This window comes from Dermacentor andersoni, chromosome 9 (assembly GCF_023375885.2).
Source record: "Dermacentor andersoni chromosome 9, qqDerAnde1_hic_scaffold, whole genome shotgun sequence".
NCBI classification, from domain to species: domain Eukaryota; kingdom Metazoa; phylum Arthropoda; class Arachnida; order Ixodida; family Ixodidae; genus Dermacentor; species Dermacentor andersoni.
In genome coordinates, this window is record NC_092822.1 from 133,497,628 (window position 1) to 133,517,379 (window position 19,752).

General features: G+C 48.4%; 1 protein-coding gene across 2 annotated transcripts in view; it reads right to left on the bottom strand.

The window, feature by feature from the left end:
- Positions 1-19,752, bottom strand: part of LOC126529753 (agrin-like) — a 481,149-nt gene that overhangs the window by 181,894 nt on the left and 279,503 nt on the right. For both annotated transcript variants that reach the window (XM_055069999.1, XM_055069998.1), the window contains exons 4-6: positions 12,451-12,687; positions 2,701-3,011; positions 2,128-2,532 (exon numbers count right to left, since the gene is read on the bottom strand). In XM_055069999.1, the coding sequence (XP_054925974.1) occupies positions 2,128-2,532; positions 2,701-3,011; positions 12,451-12,687 (953 nt within the window). The remainder of the gene's footprint in view (positions 1-2,127; positions 2,533-2,700; positions 3,012-12,450; positions 12,688-19,752) is intronic.

A 19,752-nucleotide genomic window follows, 5' to 3' on the forward strand; every position in this document is an offset into this window, starting at 1 on the left:
GGCAGAAGTGTTAAACTTAATTTAAAAATGGGGCTGTACATAATTCCATTTTTTATTATAAAATTGAACGTATAAATTGCATACATGCATTCGCTCTCTGCACCACGTTTCACTGCGTAGCGAAGACGCTCCTGTTCCGCGCGACGCTTCTGTCTGGCCTGGCTGTCCTCGACGGTTTGGGGCTATTTGTGCACGGTTTGGGGCTATTTCGCTGGCGCCTGTTTACGTGCCCCTTCAGCATATGCGACCAGCACGCTATTGAGACGCCAGCTCCAAGGGCTCCCATGCAGGCTATGGACTATTCTAATATTTAAGCTATTAGAGACCAGCACACGACTTCCACAGCCCAGCACCTGCATTTTTGTCCCACAAGAAAGCAAGCACAGCACGGGACATACGCACAAACTGCGCATCCCGGCTGGATGGATGGATGGATGGATAGATGGATGGATGGATGGATGGATGGATGGATGGATGGATGGATGGATGGATGGATGGATGGATGGATGGATGGATGGATGGATGGATGGATGGATGGATGGATGGGTGCTATGAGCGTGCCCTTTAGCGGACTGCGCCACGAAGCTCTTGTTATTACATTGAAGAATGTCCTACCTATGTTAAGAAACAAAAAGAAAAGAAAAACTAAACAAAAATTTTCTGAACCCTTGTTGGGAACTTTTCTTTGTGCGCCTCCATTGTATCTCGTTTGCCTGCTTTTCTTCCACCAATCTTCTAATCGTCCCTTACTAATCTCTATTGCGGACATTCTTACTTTCCACCTGCTCTCGCTGAACCCAGAGACCAAATGTGCCTAATCCACCACTCGGCAGATATTTTGGATTCTAATAAGACATGCTCCATCTTCTTCGTAGATTTTTATCGCAGCAAGCACATGCTTCTTCTTCCTTGTACCTCGCTTTACAAGTGCGTGTTCTAACGCATCCTGATCTCACTTCAAAAAGTAATGAGCTTCCTGTTGAGTTATCATAATTTTTTTCTTCCCTGATTTCATTTTTTCCTCTTAAGTAGTTACTCATGGCCGGTTTCTTTTCCATTGCCGCCATCCATGAGATTATCTCAGCCACTATGACTTTCCGCTTGATGTTCTCTGTTGCTGTGTTGCTCACCATACCGGTCGTATTGTTTCTGGTAAATTTCCTAGTTATTTTCCTCCACTGTGAATCAATGTTTTTACTGTACAGATGCCTGAACACTCTCCCAGGCCATTTGCTTTCTGCCATATTCCTCAGTCGTTTTTTCATAATAAATTTTACTCTGAGCTTCTCCCACTTCAAAACTTCTCCAGCCCATATCGCCCTGCAGATCTTCATTTGTAGCCTTCCCGTGAGTGCCCAATGGGAGGCATCCCACTGGCCTTTAGTTGCCATCGAGTCCTCAGCGTACCCCTGCCTTCAAAGCAAACAACCGCATTTCCAAATGTAAGTCCTGGAACCATCACACCTTTCCGCATAAGCCGGAGCACCTCGTACCTATTGTATCCCCATTTCTCCTCCCTTTTGCTGTTATTGTTTTTTCCTGTGTTTCCATATATTTATTGCGTTGGTTTATCCATTATTTGTTTTACCGAGGTATTTCCTGATCCTGAATTGACGCTGCCAGCTCACTGTTGTCATTGAGTACCATGACACTTTATTTTATAACGCTAAATTTTAGACCTATATTCTCGCCTTTCTGTGCACAGATATTAGCCAGACGTTGCGTAACACTTCGCTTGCTAGCTAGCAACATAATATGGTCCGCATAAAACAAACATGGAAGCTGTCGATCTGCTACTGTATCCGCCTGTTTGTACGAGAGATTAAACCCAAATTTACTTCCCTCTAGCGCCCTTGGAATCCTCGCCATGTACATCATAGGCAGCAGTGGGGGTAAAGGGCACCCTGCCTCGGTGCCCTGTAGATAATAACTTTCTCCTCGCTCCTCATCCCTTCCCATTGAACGCAAGCCGTATTTTCTGAGTAAATCTTTCTCAAAAGCTGTAGACAATCGTCACCTAAGCATTCCGAGGCGAGCACCATCTGGTGGTGTAGCGATAACCCCAGCAGCAAGACCATCACAGCAGCACCCGGCAAAAAAAGCGTCGCTTTGAGAAACGGTACATGCCTCGCAGACACCATAGAAGGGGCACTGGCGGCCGTCGCACGGGTCCGAGCAGAGCCCAGGGTGCGCGACGGCTACGGGAGGCAGCGCAGAGCCTCCCGGGGCTGTACTCCGCTGGCAGGTCTCGCGCCTGAGCTTGCACTCGTTAGGGTACGAGATTCCATCCGAGCCGCAGACGGGCTCGAACTCCTCCGAACAGGGCGGGCAGCGGCACGACGGTTGGCCGCTTCCGTCGGGCGCACAGAAGGCGCCCGGCGGGCAGCGGAAGTCGTGGCAGGGCGCGGCGGCGTCGCACGGTCCCGCGTACGAGACCCGCAGCTCGGCGTCCCCCGCCAGGCACGCCTCGCGCCGGAGATGGCAGGCTGAGTCGTATGTCTTGCCGTCCGAGCCGCAAACGGGTCTCAGCACCTGCGCGCCGAGTAGTGTCTCCGTACACCTTGACCGGGTCGTAGCATTGCTCAAGAAGCAGGCAGAATCACTTTTTGTACCGTGCGTTCCACAATAGGGTGAAATTGAAAGTTCCGCTGCGCAGCTAACTCGGCATTTCTTAAATGCACGAAGCAAACTCAGACTCACCTGTTCACAAGGAGGCGGGCAGGTACACGAAGCCTTTCCGAATCGGTCGATGGAGCACTCGAACGGGCATTGCAGGTCTCCGCAGGGATTCAGTCCTTGCGAGCAGGCGCCCGCATACACGAGCCGCAGGGACCTGCGCGAGCGGCATGCTTCGACTCGGAGCAGGCACTCGTTGGGGTAGGTGCGTCCGTCAGACCCACAAACGGGCCGCAGATCCCCGGGGCAGGCACCGTTGCAGCGGCAGATCGGGTTGCGCTGCTCGTCCAGCTGGCACACTTGCGATGCCGGGCACTGGACACCACGACACGGGTCTGCACGAGACAGCATGCGCTGCAGATAATTCGCTCCTGTTCCCGTTTGTTGAGCGATGCCGACTTTTCTTGAGTGTCGTGTGCGCGTCTTTCTTCGACCCTAATGGATACAGGCTCGAATAATGCAGCTACAAAAATGGCCTATTGAATCTTATTGTCTGTAAGCGAACGTCCTCAGCTCTCATGTCAGCAGTAATAATTGTCGGAAATGCATTTCGGCACTTGTTATTTCTTTCATACTACGCCACACTACTTGCTGACATTCGCCTTAGATGCTGCAGTAGACAACAGAGGCGCGGTGCATTCGAGAACCGAACACCAGGAGTTGCTGGTGCAAGGGAGATATACTGACCATAAGGAAGTCAACCATGCCAAAATATTGCACACACTGAAGCACAACGATGCCCCTAGTCAAAGGACGCGTTTCATGGAAGAAATAAAAAAGATGATACCAGTAGCGATCAGCACGGTGTTTGTCGCTGCTTTATTCCACATTAACAACAAGAGCGCCGGCAGAGTGTCTTGTACTTCGCGCCACCTATCATTTTTGCTACGCTGAGTTTTATACCCCAAAACCTATTTTCAGTCGTAGAGGCCACATTAGGCAGAGCTAGTTACAGCGTTTTGGATAACCTACAACAAGATTTATGTTGCGCGCAGTTTATCAAACCAGCTTCTGCTAACCACGGTCTATACTAGCTAATTTCTACGCATATAAGGTTTCTTTACTTTATTCTTTCGAATAAACTCCGCATGACGACAAATGAATGTGGACGATCTCTGCCAAACTGTCTTCAGTTGGCATGGTGTGTTGGATTAATTCAGTGGCATTTTACAATGAAACGTACAAGCTTCATGTCATGACGATGCTAATGGCAGTGTAACCTGCAAAGACTTCTTTTATTATCGCGGTATACTCCTCGTGGTATCTTTGCCGACTCGAAAAGTGCAGCCTTGTAAGCACGACGAACCGGCTCTCTCATTATCGGCCGCATCTTTTCTGTGTTGGTGAATTTTACCAACCGTTGCAATTGGTGATGCCAGTCTTGGCGGTAGTGTAAACCAGCAGCTCTTTGAGACTCTGGTTTTATTTAAATTATGGGGTTTTATGTGCCAAAACCACTTTCTGATTATGAGGCACGCCGTAGTGGAGGACTCCGGAAATTTCGACCACCTGGGGTTCTTTAACGTGCACCTAAATCTAAGTACACGGGTGTTTTCGCATTCCGCCCCCATTGAAATGCGGCCGCCGTGGCCGCGATTCGATCCCGCGACCTCGTGCTTAGCAGCCCAACACCATAGCCACTGAGCAACCACGGCGGGTGTCTAGTTTTATAATGGCGCTCACACTCCCGTATGCCTTCGTAATTCTAGGAAGTGAAATTTCGAGGTTTCGTCTATACTTCTCCACGTTTAGAAAGCTAATATGCAAGTGCTTCTGTATCTGTCCTTCGTCCAAGCGATTTAAAATTTGCGTCAGCATAAGACTTCAGAAACACGAGGATTGTGAACTTCTTGAAAATGCCAATGAAGACTTTTCGTTCTCTCTGTCTCTCCTCGATACATAAAAGAAAAGACAAACTCACAAGCATCATAGCACCTTACACTATTAGGAAGGGCCGCCTTTTCTTACAAATGAACGTCCAAGTAAAAAAGAAGAGGAGAGAGAAAACAAATTCACTTATCCGTTATATATACTTACGCGCAGTTACCAGTTCACCTTTGTCATTCCAATTAATTCGATATAAGCTAATGTTTACGCGAATAAATTTCCAGTGAAACTACCCGTAAACACAGAAAATGGCTAAGAGGTAACGTAAAATGAATAGCTTAGAAAGCAATGTACACTGGTAGTTTAAAAGAACATTTGTTTTTATGCTTTGAAAACGAATCCGAAATTGCAATAATTTACACCAACGGGTGCCGCCGCTATCGTTGCTGAGTCTCGTGGCGGGCCGCCGGGTGCTGTGCGTGTTCAGCGTGACAGCATTGAAGTTGTATGATGGAAGATTGTTTCGGCTGCGTTTAGTTTCCGCGCCCCCTTGTTTTCGTGTACTTTTATGGCCATGCACGCAAAGTGAACGTCCGGACTGAAGGCGACGCGACATGCGCGAGAAAGGCTGCAGTGGCCTACAACATCGGTGTTTCTTTGTGACCGTGCGCTTACTGTGCCTACGACGGCCGTTATTCGTGGCACAGGACAAAAAAGCTTCCATTCGGCCTGAACAGTGATAAAGTGGACCTTCTTTTTTTCGACGGAATCTATCCTCAACAACGTCCATCCATTACTTTATATGCAATGGCGTGCCCAGAGTTCACATCGTCACAGCGCTTCGCCTTCAAACAGAGGGGCCAATGCAAGGCGCATGGGCTGCTGATATAAGAGGTACGCACGTAGTCCAGTTCCGCGTCGCGTTTTTGTGGTGCGTTACTGTGGCAGAAATTTTCGCGTAATTTCTTCAAAGGACAGAACAACCTGTGTCGGGTGCGAGTGTAGTATGTGTACTCCAGGCGGAGCCTACGGGCGCTCAATGCTGACAGCACCTGCAGTTGTAGAGAATTAAGCTCTGCTACGCATCAGTATTCGGCGCAGCCATGTAAATAATACTTTGGTTGGGCTAGTCGGTTCATCCTCTAAAAAAAGATGGGCGCGGAGTCACACCGCTGTCGCACGGCCACTTTTCATCGCGATTAAGCCCGTTCTGCATCGAAATTTTCGACAGCGATTGGCTCCCGTCCGCAGATTGAGCAAGGAAGCCCGATGCGACCAGGAATTCGATCCGAATCGGGATGGAACGCGATCAAAAGTCTGCATTGTGACACTGGTATTAAATGTCCGTTGTGTACTCGCACTGAATAGTTCTTTTTTGCTTGGAGATCACGTGCTAGGTAATAGCGCAGGTAGCTTGCAGTGCTTGTGCATTCATCGCTAGAACAGAACAAAGGAACCACGACCACCCCGACTACGTATCCTTCGTTTTCAGTTCAGCTCGTTTGTTCTAGAAACTCACGTGCTCTTGGGCACGAACGCGCGATTACGCGATTTGTTAATAAATTTGTCTTTATTGTATGGGCACACGGAGGATAAACAAATATTTCTTATCCATGAATTTCTTTCTAGGTTTCATGCAGGCATACTTATTACTACTCTATGTATGCTTCTTCTTGTATGACTGAACCCTGCCCAAAGATATCGTGCCAGTGGTGGGCAGTATTTTGAAGCGAAAACTTCCCTACGGTAGTCAACACCGCGCTTCGCGAGCCGGCGTGTGTCGAAATTGGCTCCGTAAGCGTCCTTGGAGTCGGCGCAGGTGGCCACTGCCGCGCGCTATGCGTCATCGCTTGACGTTCGCCGCAAGCGCGTGGTTATCGCGGAGGCCGACTATGTAACCGCTTGCCAGAGAATAGGCGTGCGCATTCAACGTGGAAGGAGAAGAGAGTGATACTACCGATACAGAGAGCTGTGTTTATGGCTCTACAGAAACCGCAAGACAATGTGCCCAACAATGATGAATAAAGAAGTTTAATAATCCTGCGTAACTTACGGTATATATCATTGAAAAGCAATTTGCAAAACTACACAAGGCACACGTATAGCATAACCACAAGCTAACCAAAGCATATCCATAAGTTAAACCGTAAGCATATTTATAGGCTAAATCATAAAGCATAACCATAAGCTAAACCGTAAGCATAACCATAGGCTAAATCACAAAGCATAACCGTAAGCTAAACCATAAACATCATCCAACCATTTCGCTTCGATATATGCAGGCTTAACCTTACCTAAGCCCCAGCCAAATTCTTGAAGTAAATTTCACTGAACGTACTATGGCTACTGTATATTTCACTACTTTATTCTTATGTCTAGTGATATAGCTGATGCTTATTGTAACTATCCTTGACCTGTATATATATTTATATTAAGGTGGTAAATGTTTATTGCATTTGAAGCTCTGAGAGGTTCTTTTAATAACTGGTCAATCTCGGGTGGTATTAAGGATGAGTTGTCTTCATGTGATGTGAACCGAATGAGGAATTCCAAATCGAAGGAATACCGGATCAAGCTACAGAACAGGTATTTTACTTTAACTCAGGAAGAGGACCTTAGTGTTGAAGCAATGAGCGACAATCTTGAGTGCATCATATAGGAGGGTGCATTAGAAGTCCGTGGTAACTTCATTAGACAGGATACCGGTAAGTTATCGCAGGAGACGAAATATCTGATTAAGAAACGTTAAAGTATGAAAGCCTCTAACCCTACAGCTAGAATAGAACTGGCAGAACTTTCCAATTTATTCAACAAGCGTAAGATAGCTTACATAAGGAGGCATAATATGGATAGAATTAAGCCTGCTGTCAGGAACCGAGGAAGCCTAAAAGCAGTGAAGAAGAAGCTAGCAATAGACAAGAATCAGATGTATGCGTTAAGCGACAAAGCCGGCTATGTCAATACTAATATCTATAAGACAGTTCAGGTGGCCGAGGAGTTCTACAGAAATTTATACAGCACCAGTGGCAACCATGACGATAATGGAAGAGGGAATAGTCTATAGGAATTTGACATCCCACAAGTAACGCCAGAAGAAGTAAAGAAAGCCTTGGGAGCTATGCAAAGGGGGAATGCAGCTGGGGAGAATCGGATAACAGCAGATTTGTTGAAGGATGGTGGGCAAATTGTTCTAAATATCGACCGTCAGGAGTCAACTCCTGGCGACGCCTCTCTCCGGATGCTTCTCCTTAAGGAGGGGGCATTATACCGCCGCAATTTTGATCCACACGACCTTGACCTTCTGCTCGTCATTCCATCGCACCTGCGCTCGACTAATCTCCAGCAACTTCATGATGCTCCCTTGGCTGGACACTTGGGCGTCTCGCACACATACGACCATGTACGCCGTCGATTCTTTTGGCCGGGTCTCGCGCGCACCATGCGGCGCTACGTTGCCGCTTGTAAGCCCTGTCAGCGCCGGAAGAAGCCCTCCACACCTCCAGCTGGATGTCTCCAGCCAATCGACATCCCACCCGAACCCTTTTTCTGTGTTGGTCTAGACCTTCTTGGACCATTTCCTCTCTCGGGCTCCGGAAATAAATGGGTCACCGTGGCTACTGACTATGCTACGCGGTACGCAATCACCAGAGCCCTCCCGACAAGTTGCACTACTGACGTTGCTGACTTTTTGCTCTATAACATCATTTTAGTGCACGGTGCTCTACGCCAATTACTCACTGACCGGGGCCGCAGCTTTCTCTCGGCAGTCGTCGAGGACATCCGCCGCTCCTTCTCGACAAAGCACAAGTTCAGCACGTCCTACCACCCACAGACCAACGGCCTCATGGAGCGCCTCAACCGGACCATCACTGACATGCTTTCGAAGTGCGTTGCGACCGACCACCACGACTAGGATCTCCACTTACCATATGTGACATTCGCATATAATTCATCACGTCACGACACCGCCGGCTGTTCACCATTCTATCTCCTATATGGCCGAGAACCCGCGTTGCCCTTAGACACATTGCTGCCCTCGGCCACACGTTCCGCCACTGAATACGCCCGCGACACGATCGCACACGCCGACCACGCGCGCCAGCTCGCCCGCACCCGTCTTGAGGCCTCACAGGAGCCTCAGAGATGTCTCTATGATCGCCACCATCGCGACGTGCACTTTACTCCTGGTTCTCTGGTGCTTCTCTGGTCACCCATTCGACGTGTGGGCCTTTCCGAAAAGCTGCTGTCGCGCTACACTGGCCCTTACCGCGTGGTATGAGAAGTGACCGATGTCACGTATGAAATCATCCCCGCCGATCTCTCAGCGTCATCATCAGCTGCAAGTGACATCGTTCACGTGGCAAGACTAAAACCATACTACACACCTTTCACCACGGATGTGTAGATTAAGCACCGGGACGGTGCTTCTACAGCCGGGGGTGATGCTACGGAACAGCCGCCACAGTGTGGCTGCACTAAGGAGGACGAAGAAGACGTGCGTGCCCGTTTTGATATAGCGTCGCCATTTTGCCCTCCGTGAGCTTCCCTGTAAATAAATTGTAAATAGTATTCGGCTTCAGCTTCACGTAACAATATTGTAAGCCTTGCTGCACACGCAAAGATCAGAATTTTCACTTTTAAATGAAGCCAAGTCTCGACTAAAACAACAATATGTATTTTAGGCGTGTCGATCAGCGCATACATGGCATCGCGCTTATTGATGACGGAGCGGATGTTAATGAACAGTACAGAGTAATCGTTCTCATGCTTATTCTGTACGGTCACGAGATGCTAGCTCGAAACAGGGGAGGGGTATTCGCAGGGTAATTGATTGCTCAGCTTCCTACATTACCACTGGCAGTAGCAATAATGTTCTGCTGAATTTCATAAAGTGTATCGGTTAGTGAGAATTACACGTAGCGTGTTTTGCTGATGAACAATTCGTTATACCTAAATTGATGCAATTAACCGGAAGAGTTACTAAATTCAATTACCTTATTCTTAGTTATTCTAGTTCCCCGACAGAAGTCTTCTTGAACGGATATTCCGGATCCTTTTATTTTATTCCTTTGTGGTAATATATTTTCCTATATTTTAAGTGATGCCAGCTTCACCACCACTGGTCAGCAGCACCTAAGTGATGCGCACGCTCAATTCTCTCTACGTGTAATAGCAGCACGAGAGACTGCACACCAATTGAACGAAGTGTTTCTTCTGTTTCCGTCCAAGTTTTAGTGGCACTATCGACTTTATGGAAAAATAAACTTGACTTGATTTGAAGTAAAGATAGTAGTTTTATCGGCCGTATACACTGCCACACATTCGCTTACTAACTAAAGTAACAAGCATGGTGTCACGTGTCCACAAGAACACGTGAACCCATCTCACTAGATGACCGCTCACGCTAGCTGTCAAAACGTGGGAGTGAGGAAGCTTAACAGCAATAACGAGCAAACTCACTTTCGTGCTTCAACGTGAACTAAGGCGCGAGAACACAGCGCACACGAAACTACACCTGTATCAGCCCGCAGTGCACTCCGTCGCTATCTCAGATCGCTTTTAAGTTAAAACCCATGCGGCAGCGCCATACGCAGCCGCCACTGGAGTAGAACGCCAGCATCCTCGTTGCCTTGCGCGAGAGGGAGGACGACGCGCTTCGTCCCCACTTTCCTCCAATGCGCGTGCGAGATTCAGCTACCATCGTAGGCACACCCTCTCACGATCTCACTCGCACACGCAGCATAAGGTGTGCGCGACCATCTCATCGTACTTAGAATTTAAATGGAACATCAGGGCGATAGCGAAGACGATCGCAGAAATGCGCCTGGAGTGTCCACATACTTCTATTACAATAATAGACAAGCTGAAGATAAATGGGGAACATCTCAATGAACTATTATTTGCAGATCACATCGTACAGTTCAGCCAATCCGGAGCAAACTGACGAGAAACGAATAACAGTCTAGAGAGCCTTCGCATATGGACGCCTCTTCGAGAAAACTCATATATCGAGGTCAACGAGCTTGTACAAGGCAATTTTCACACCTTTCTCAAGTCCTAAGAGTCTGGTTCACCGCTGTTCTAATCTACAAAACTCTGTAAACCTGTGCAATTCCTTTTCTACACCCGACTCTTTTCCAGCTAGTATACCCAAACATCGCACAGAGATCGGCATTTTTCCTTTCAAATCACAAAAAGAAAACCCCTTCTTCGCCAGCCGCTTCCTATAAGGCGCTGAGCCGTGCTCACTAAATGGTTACGCAATATAGCGCCTGTTTCTCTTCACAATCACTCTTTCTCTCATCAATGCTACCTGATTTTGTCAACCAACTTCTGGCGGATTGAATGTAAAACAGTGCTGCTTAAAGGGCGTTGCGTGTCGACGCCTCGACGCCATCTTCGAAGCTATCCCACTAAAGCCGGCGATGATGGGTCCTCTATTATCAGCAGGTGAGATCGCCAGCCGAACCATGGACACTGAAGCCAACCCGGACACGCTGCCCGCGCGATAGTACGAACACCAAAATATTTTTGTACGCTGTCTAGACTGAAACTTTTTGGCCCAAAGGCCTAGACGCAATACCAGCAAACTGTCTGTCGATTTGGTCCCTTCTAGCTTAATACTAAAGCGGAGCTGCTGAAACACAATGTCATAAACGAAGATTACGGAACTGGCTGAACAAACATACAGTCTATTCGTGTGTGGTATAAGCAAGGTACCTCGAAATCTGCAGATCTCAATAATTACGCTTCAAATGAAATCGGTGGCTTTCATACAGGCTACGTTGCTGGCTTTTCTGCAATTGATATTTGATGCCGAGTATGTTGTCGCTATTCCACTTAAGATTTACAGGAATTATAGAGCCAGAACAAGCCATATGATGCATGAACAGCCCAGGTCATTCCAGGTATTTATGTCATCACAAGTCATATGATGCAGAGCATGGTAACATCTGCTCTATAAGTGCAAAGTAATGAAAGGCAGGAGGTGAACAAAATTCCTACAGAGCCCAATCGCATGATGACTGTCGGCTTTAATGCAACTAGCATTCAAGCAATGTAGTGGCACGACGCATTTCTTGAGACGCCTCTTTCTATATTTCGTTGTAGTCATTCGGAGATTTCCACTGCTTAGGTTTCGCGGACGCCACAAAGAGACTTTCAATAAAATCGGCCTCCAAGCTACAAGGAGCTTTTGTCCGAGCGGAACTGTAAAATTGTGGTACTGTATGTCTGACTTAGAATGATCTATGACGCAACCACATTGGCTTCTTTTTCCGGTATAAGATCCCTAAATTGGAGACATGCCAGGCTACTCATGAGCCAAGCACATCAAAGCGCTGACTTGCACAACTGAAGCTCCCAAAGGTGTTATGTAGGAGCTCCTAGCGTGCTTCCATGGTTTAGCAATAAAAAAACACAAAGAACAGGTGTGTCCATGATAATTAGATAATTCGTCAGGCTGGTGTGTTGAGGAAAAACAAAATTTAAAAACAACCATCGACGATGTAGTTTTCTGTTTCTTTTTTTTTGCACGACGGTGTTTCTTGTTGTTTGTTTGTTAGTCTGTATCGCAAGCGAAAGCGAAGTTTAGGGTCTAGATAGCAGTCAGCAGCAGCAAACCAAATTGTCGGAAGTAGGCTAACAATGTCATTCGCATTACAATGGAGTCGGCATTCGCAGTGCTACCACGAAGTCACCGCATGTAAGACATCGGTAACAGAAGATGACGCAAGGTAGAACAGCAAGGCACAGGCTGCTATGTCGTTCACGTGCAGCTATGCACAAAACCTAAAATTATCGAACCGTAACGACTGTTGACGCACGCTGCTTTGGCGATGCAAAACACGACGACGGTGAATATGTCTTTAAAACAGCTCTGCCCATGCGACAACACACAATCCTTATTTCACATGGAGTCGCAGAAACTGCGCGTGTACCACTTACCGCAGGGTCCCGTGAAACGGTGCTGAACGTCCCGCATGGCGTTGCAGGCAGCCCTGCGCAGCTCGCAACTGTTGGGGTAATCGCGGCCGTCCGAGCCACACACGGGTCTCGAACCACGGGCGTCCCCGTACGAGACACATTTGTCCGGGCAGACGCAGTCGGCCCCGCGTCCGTCCAACGTAGGGCGGCACTCGGCGCCCCACTCGCACCTCTTCTCCAGACACGGGTCGGCCACGTCTGCGGGAAATTTGTAGCACGCCCTGCTCAGGCAGGCGAGAACGAGGTGCACGAACACCGAGCACAGCTTCACTGCCATGGTGCCAACCGCCGGCGCTCGCTCGCCCTCAATGGCGGACGCATCGATCGGGGCTCGACGCGCGCACCGCGCAGCCGCGCTGTGATCGCTGGCACCGCGGCTTTCGGCAGGACTTTCGTGTTCAGCGCGCATGCGGCTGGCAGAAGCGCACCTAACGAAGTGTGAATTACAACTTGATAATGAAACGATCGAGAAGAGACCGCCAGACACGCTGCTGCGACGTTGCATTTGCTTGCACATTGCATTCATCATCATCATCAGCCTGGTTACGCCCACTGCAGGGCAAAGGCCTCACCCATACTTCCCCAACAACCCCGGTCATGTACTAATTGTGGCCACGTTGTGCCTGCAAACTGCTTAATCTCATCCGCCCACCTAACTTTCCGCCGCCCCCTGCTACGCTTCCCTTCCCTTGGAATCCAGTCCGTAACCCTTAAAGACCATCGGTTATCTTCCCTCCTCATTACATGTCCTGCCCATGCCCATTTCTTTTTCTTGATTTCAACTAAGACATCATTTACCCGCGTTTGTTCCCCCACCCAATCTGCTCTTTTCTTATCCCTTAACGTTACACCCATGATTCTTCTTTCCATAGCACGTTGCGTCGTCCTCAATTTAAAGAACCCTTTTCGTAAGCCTCCAGGTTTCTGCCTTGCAGGTGAGTACTGGTAAGACACAGCTATTATACACTTTTCTCTTGAGGACATTGAGCACATCGCATTAATCAGTGGCAAAAATAGTTGGGGTATAGCACATCTCACACGGTACTCAAAAACCACTGCACATTCATCTGGGACTCGAACCGCAGCCCTTAAAGGGATACGGACACAAAATTTGGTGGGTGGTTTTCTGCATCAGAACAAAAGTTGAACTGTTAAAAATGACGAATACAACAAGCTGCTTAGAAAAAAAGAACGAGAAACACCTTTCTTTTGCGATTTTCTGTTGCGCCTTGCCTCCAAGCGGCCGCCGGGAGAAGCTGAAACTTGACGTCATGACACCCCCGCGTGCACGCGCGCGCCCGGCGAAGGTCAGCCACAGCCGGTGCAGTCTTTCCGGAGTGTCGGTCCCTTGCAGCGTTTGTTTATCGCGGTCGGCTATGCTCGCACGTGGTCTGTCTGAAACATTATCCCCGTCAGCGCTCCATGCAGGTGGTGCATCTTACACGCGTGTTCGCACGGTCGTCGATCGGTATTGAAGCATTCTTCGTAGCGGAAGAAACTGCCCAGACATTACTGCGCCCACGGCTGTTATAACAGCATTATCGGTCGTGACACGCCGTCGAGCACGTCTCCCAGAGACAAAGTGCGTGAACTTTGCATACGTGCCTGTCAGCCACCACACCCAGTATGGAGACTTCTAAAAAATAGCTTCACTTGCGCGGACCACTTCGTCAACGATGCTTATGCGACCTGGCTAGCCCGGCTGTGCTCAAAAGCCTTGGCATGCCGCTCAAAAGGCTCCTGTTGAGGCAATACAATTCAAAGAGCGGGTGCTTAGTGACGTATTCGTAACTGTTAGCTGTGTTCGCCAACTTTTGTTGTTCTTGCAACAGACCCTCTCTCTTTCTGTATGCATGTAGCCGCAGCGGTGACCGCAGGAGTGCCTGTTGAAAGAAGGGAAATTACCCTTTCATTGGCTGTGCAAGAACAGATATTCTCGGCTTGTGACAGAAATTATTTACCCTGCGGATGCATGTGTTTATCACAAAACAAAATAGCCATGTTGTGTGCACTCTCGCTGCGTCTAATATTGAACGACAGCATACGAGCGCTCTTTTAATTGATCAAATATACAAAACACAGCCAGTGAATGAACGCCAGACAACAGCATACATGTGTAGGAATCTAAAATGCGCAGCACATTTACCTACATTGCTGTTTCACACGTTGCTTTTCAACCTCAAGCAAAAAATTACGGATGTTCATAGGTCTCTGCATAATCATGCGTCGGGTTTCATGACTTGGTTGTTCGCGCAGCATTTCCCTATTAAATGTCACAGCTAAAGACTTTCCTTTGTCTATGGCCACAGAATCGATGTAGCTAAGTGATCTGGTCGACAGGTCCCTAGCGCAGCCGCCCATCTCAACGAGTTCAACCAGTAAATGGCTTCTAATGGCGTGAATGTGAAAGTAGCCGTAAACACACGGCTATGAAACGGCTGGAAAATTCTACACATGCCATGCCTCGTCGCGTAAAAACGAAGTGTGCAGCGATCGAAAGCCGACAGCGTAGGTAAGCACAAAGCGACGAGGTACGCTACCTACGATTCAGCCGTAATAGCTCCCTTTCTGCCTCAACGCGGGTAACGAAATTAGGCATTTTGCATCCTACGTAACATAATTTTAGGAACTGCTGCTGCTGCACTTCAAGTTTACTAGAAAAAGAAATTACCATTTTGCTGGCCCGAACTGCCTGACCGGCACGTTCAAGGCCGCCTGCTCTTCTTTGCCGCTTGACGCGGAAGGCTCGTAAGCGTAAGCAGTTATATTTCTTGCTAAGTTGGAACGGTCCTCGTCTGCAGACGTGTACTCATCGCTGGTAGAGGCACCAGAACCCGAATCCAGGCTCGCGATTGCGGCGGCGGCGCGCCTCGAATGACCGTGGCCGGCCGGCTGGCTATCCGACGGGGGTGTCGTGACGTCACGCCTTCCAACTCGCTTGGGCCGGGCGGCGTTGCGCGCGCTCACGAAAACGCCAAAAATAAAGCCATCCGCAGAAAAATGAGCGAAGTGACTACTTGTTTTCTGTGTACTCGCACACTGAGGACTCATTTTCTGTATTATCGTAAAATGTTCGGATTTTGTGTCCGTATCCCTTTAATCGCATACCTTAAACAAAGGGTATTCTGTTTTCGCGGAAGGGGTGCATGGTGCAGAAAATCTTGGAGAGGCAGGCGACTTGGTAATGAAGCATTGTTTTGCTTCACAAAATTCAAAGTTCCATGATTGTTTTTCCAAACAACTGAAACTGGCCATAAAACTGAATGACCATGCACATAGAAAAGCGGGGAAAACAAGCATCGATAAGTGCAAACTTAAATATAGGCGCGGTTGTATTTGCAAATTTTAATATAACAATGATCGCTTCTACAACACTGAACATGTTTAAGCCAGAATGACACGTAGTTCAAATTATTGCTTGGGCAACGTCCCCTCTCACTCTTTTTTATGTATATTTTGTTGACGGAAATGACGATATCTCGAACACTGCTGATGCATTTGCAGGATATGACTGTTCTCTATTTGGCGCAAAAGATGCTTCTACTTCAAATCACCTCCGTTCACAGTCTGATACCTCCTGTACGCTATCAGTCAATGAAGAGATTGTTTGGAAGAGTAAAAAGCACCTCAGTCCATCCCTTTCTTGTGGCGCTGTTGTTTTCTAGCCCGCCCTGCTAAGGCGTACGAAAACTTACTTGTCCCTCTACTCTACAGCATCTTCAAGAGTTCCCTAAATTCTAGTACGTTTCCTAGCACTTGAACGGTAGCAGGGGTAGCTCTCGTACAGAAGTCGTATGCTAGAAGTAACTACCGGCCTATATGTATCCTCTGCGCAGCGTCAAATGTGTTTGAATCGGCATCGTATTCCTTACTAGTGCCGAGAACATTTTACTAGATGAACAGGATTGTTTGTATCAGGGTGCTCTACAACATTGACCTTGGTCAGATTTACGACCCATGCTTCTGGTGGGGTACGTAGAAGGGCTGAAATAAACGGTCTCTTCGTTGACCTAAGTAAAGCATTCGATGTCGTTAGTCATCAGCGCCTTTATGTTTTATGGTATCGTCCGGGATGAATCGAGTATTTTCTACACCATGTATGTAAAAGCGAATTGTTTTCTTTGTAATGCTGCCCATTCACGACTATTGCCCGTTTCGCCTTTACACGCAGTATTCCTATGAGGTCTAAATAACAAAATTTCTCTAGCTTGTAATTTACTTTTTTGAGCAGAAGCCGTCCGGAGGAGCTTCGTACCGGAAGTACTGCTGCTTACCTGATGCCAGAATATTGAATGAACGTGCAAGAAGCCCGCCACGAGCATTTATATAGAGCGAAATAAACATTTGCTCATTTAGAATGCGTCTTGCGTCTACTTTATGAAATTGCACGTGGTACAGATTCGATCGAGTCTTGTAAAGATATTTCGCAGTCATTTCTACTGTATATACGATACCGCACTAAGCCCGCATGCGGTTGAGCAGCAGAAGCAAAAAATAAATGAATAAATGAAAAATGGTACGCCGATCAGCGCAGCCGGCGTAACGGCTACCAGCAAGTGTTCAAAACGCGCGCGCCCAAAACCGAACGGGATGTCTCGTTCAGGTGTTTTTCTTATCGGCTTTGTGCGCTACAGTCAATTCGGCCTTAAGCTTTGTGGGAGGGTCCGCTCTTGTTGAAGTTCTTCCTCTATGGTGTAAGTGTAGCAACGGCACAAATGCCTCATAGCTGCATGGGCACTGTGTTCTCGCATCTGCGTTTGCGTTGAAGCGGTAGACAGCACCAATGGAGCTTCGCTCGCTGCTGCTACCGCGCTTCCTCAGGGCAGCGTTTCGAGAGCTTGTGTCCGCGGTCGTTGAGTGTGTTGTGTCTTATATGCCTGTAGGTGCTGGGACTGTGCTTGTTAATTTATTAGTAAGCGAACGTTCGGAAGTTTATACGGCCAATTAAAATACTATTCTTACTTCGTATAGCTGTGCACTAATTTGCCATCACAATCAAGACTTTCTGTTCGGTGTTGCACTTCCGGAGTTCGCGCAAGGCACTACATCCACTGGGCTTCCAAACGAGTTGACGATGTTGAGGAATTGCTAAGCTACGGTGTGTGGCGTGATACACCTGCATTGTCGCAAGCCGCCCAGCACGTTCCTCAGGGGGCACGCGAAACCGCGACTTTTGCCGGACTTGTTTAGCTTGTGCCCGGCGCTTGGCGACGACTTCGGGGTCGGTCGAATAGTGGTCGGCCTGCCGCTCTTGCGCTGCTGCTCCGTGGTTCTCGCTCGGGGCTCGGCCACCTGATCGCGACACAAACCAGGTACATACATAGCATTCACACAACGAGTAGCAAATTCCAGATAAGGTCAACCCAGCGCGCCTCCCCCTACCTTCCTCCTCGGCGACGCTTCGTCTAGTTTCTCCATCCTCCCTTCACTGAACGTTAACTACACTTTACTCTAGGTGGCGTTACCCTGCCGCGTGCAAGGCGCGCACCTCCGTACCTCTTCCAACCTCTAGGCGCCTTCCTCCTTCACGGCTTCACATATTCGCCGAATTCACTAGCTGGCCAGTTACGGTTGCGCGTAGAAAAGCACCACAAGGGCTTGTGGCGTTTGGTTCTTTGTTTAGCGCCCCTGCAAGTAACGGCGCTGTCTAACAACACGGTTATATAGGTTCGTTATACTGACCTCTAATTGTATAGATTGAAAACGTTCGTAAGATTTCATGTGAGAGCTTCAAAAGAAAAACACAGGAACTCCAGCTGTTGCAGTCTATATACAGCGAAGCTTTCCGTAAATGCATAAGGAGTGCTAAAGCAAGCGTTTATTTTTTATTCAATATGAGTGCAAAGTAAAACCGAACGCTTTATTCATGTTGGCAAAGATTTCAGTGCATCTTTGAACGCAACCAGCATTATAGGGGTTGAAATTGGGAATCGGGCTTTCGGCGCAGATTGTTCGGTGTACCAGACCTCCCCTTGGAAGCACAGATGCGACCGTCCACACCATGGCCAGTTGATGCAACGTATTTGCAAAGGGAGCCCATCTCCTCCGATGCTATCTCTCCCGTCTCATCGCGGCCCAGCGCGTTGTGGCCCCCTCGCCCTCTACACCAGAGGCCCGCATGTGCAGGCCGGCTTTCGCCCTCTACCGTTTACTACTGCGGTCGAAGTAGGGGATGCAGTGGTAGAAGTGGATGGCGGCGCCTCAATGGCGCTGCCGTCCCTCAGCCTGTCTGACCTACTCGGCGAGAACGCACGAGCAGCAGCAGGCAGCCACGCTCCGCAAGAGAGGCGCAGCGGGTTCGCAAATACAGCTTCTGTTTAAGACATTTAGTACCCTTCCACTCTGTGAAGAAGGATAGCCAGCGAAGCTGTATTGGGATGACTATATTGACAACTATATCTATTTATATGGATTGACATAAGATCGCTATACTGGTTGAATAAAGACACATACGCATTACTTCATGGCTTTTATCTTCTTTATTTTTTCTTATTCGTTACCACAGTGATATAGCTTGGTAGTCGCTGTGGCACACCGCGATGTGTTGTACTGCTATGCTAGATAAATCCTTGCCAAGGGTGAAATTTATACACGACCACTGACACGTGGCCGGCACATTGACCTCCGTGTAACCCTCAATTCCAAACGATCCGAACAGGAAGGATACAGTCCCCTTGCCGTCGGGGCGCGCTAGGTTGACGTTAAAATCGACGATTTGTGGGTATTGCCCTTTATTATGCTTTTCGGCATAGGACCGAACGAGCGCCGCCATCTCACGTTTTCTAAATGGCCATTAAGATCATGCGGAATAACACGGCGATAAGATTACAACATTCAGAGCGATCGCCGCGGTTTGATTTCTTTTTTTTTTCTGCGCATGCGCACGGGGTTGTCCGGCAGGAGTGTTCGGAGTACAGGCGACGCACGGACGGACGGACGAATCGGCTATCCATATAGAACTTCGCTGTAAAATGTGCCTATGTAGAAAAAAGTGGCTGATTACGCTGTGCAGCCGTGCATAATCAGTAATGTGCTCAGCCGTTATTCGATGCCAGTCAACCTGCCCACATCAGATGCGAGCCTCGAAGGCACGGCACACCCACTAAAATGTGTGTCGATGCGACTCCAGCAGCGTGGCTCTATCTGTCGCCAGATAGAGCCACGCCAGTTCTGGCGAGTCGCCAGAACGCCACAACGAAGAACTTCGAGAAATGGAGGCCACTGCAACTTTGACCTTAGCGATGCCTGCCATACTGCTATCCA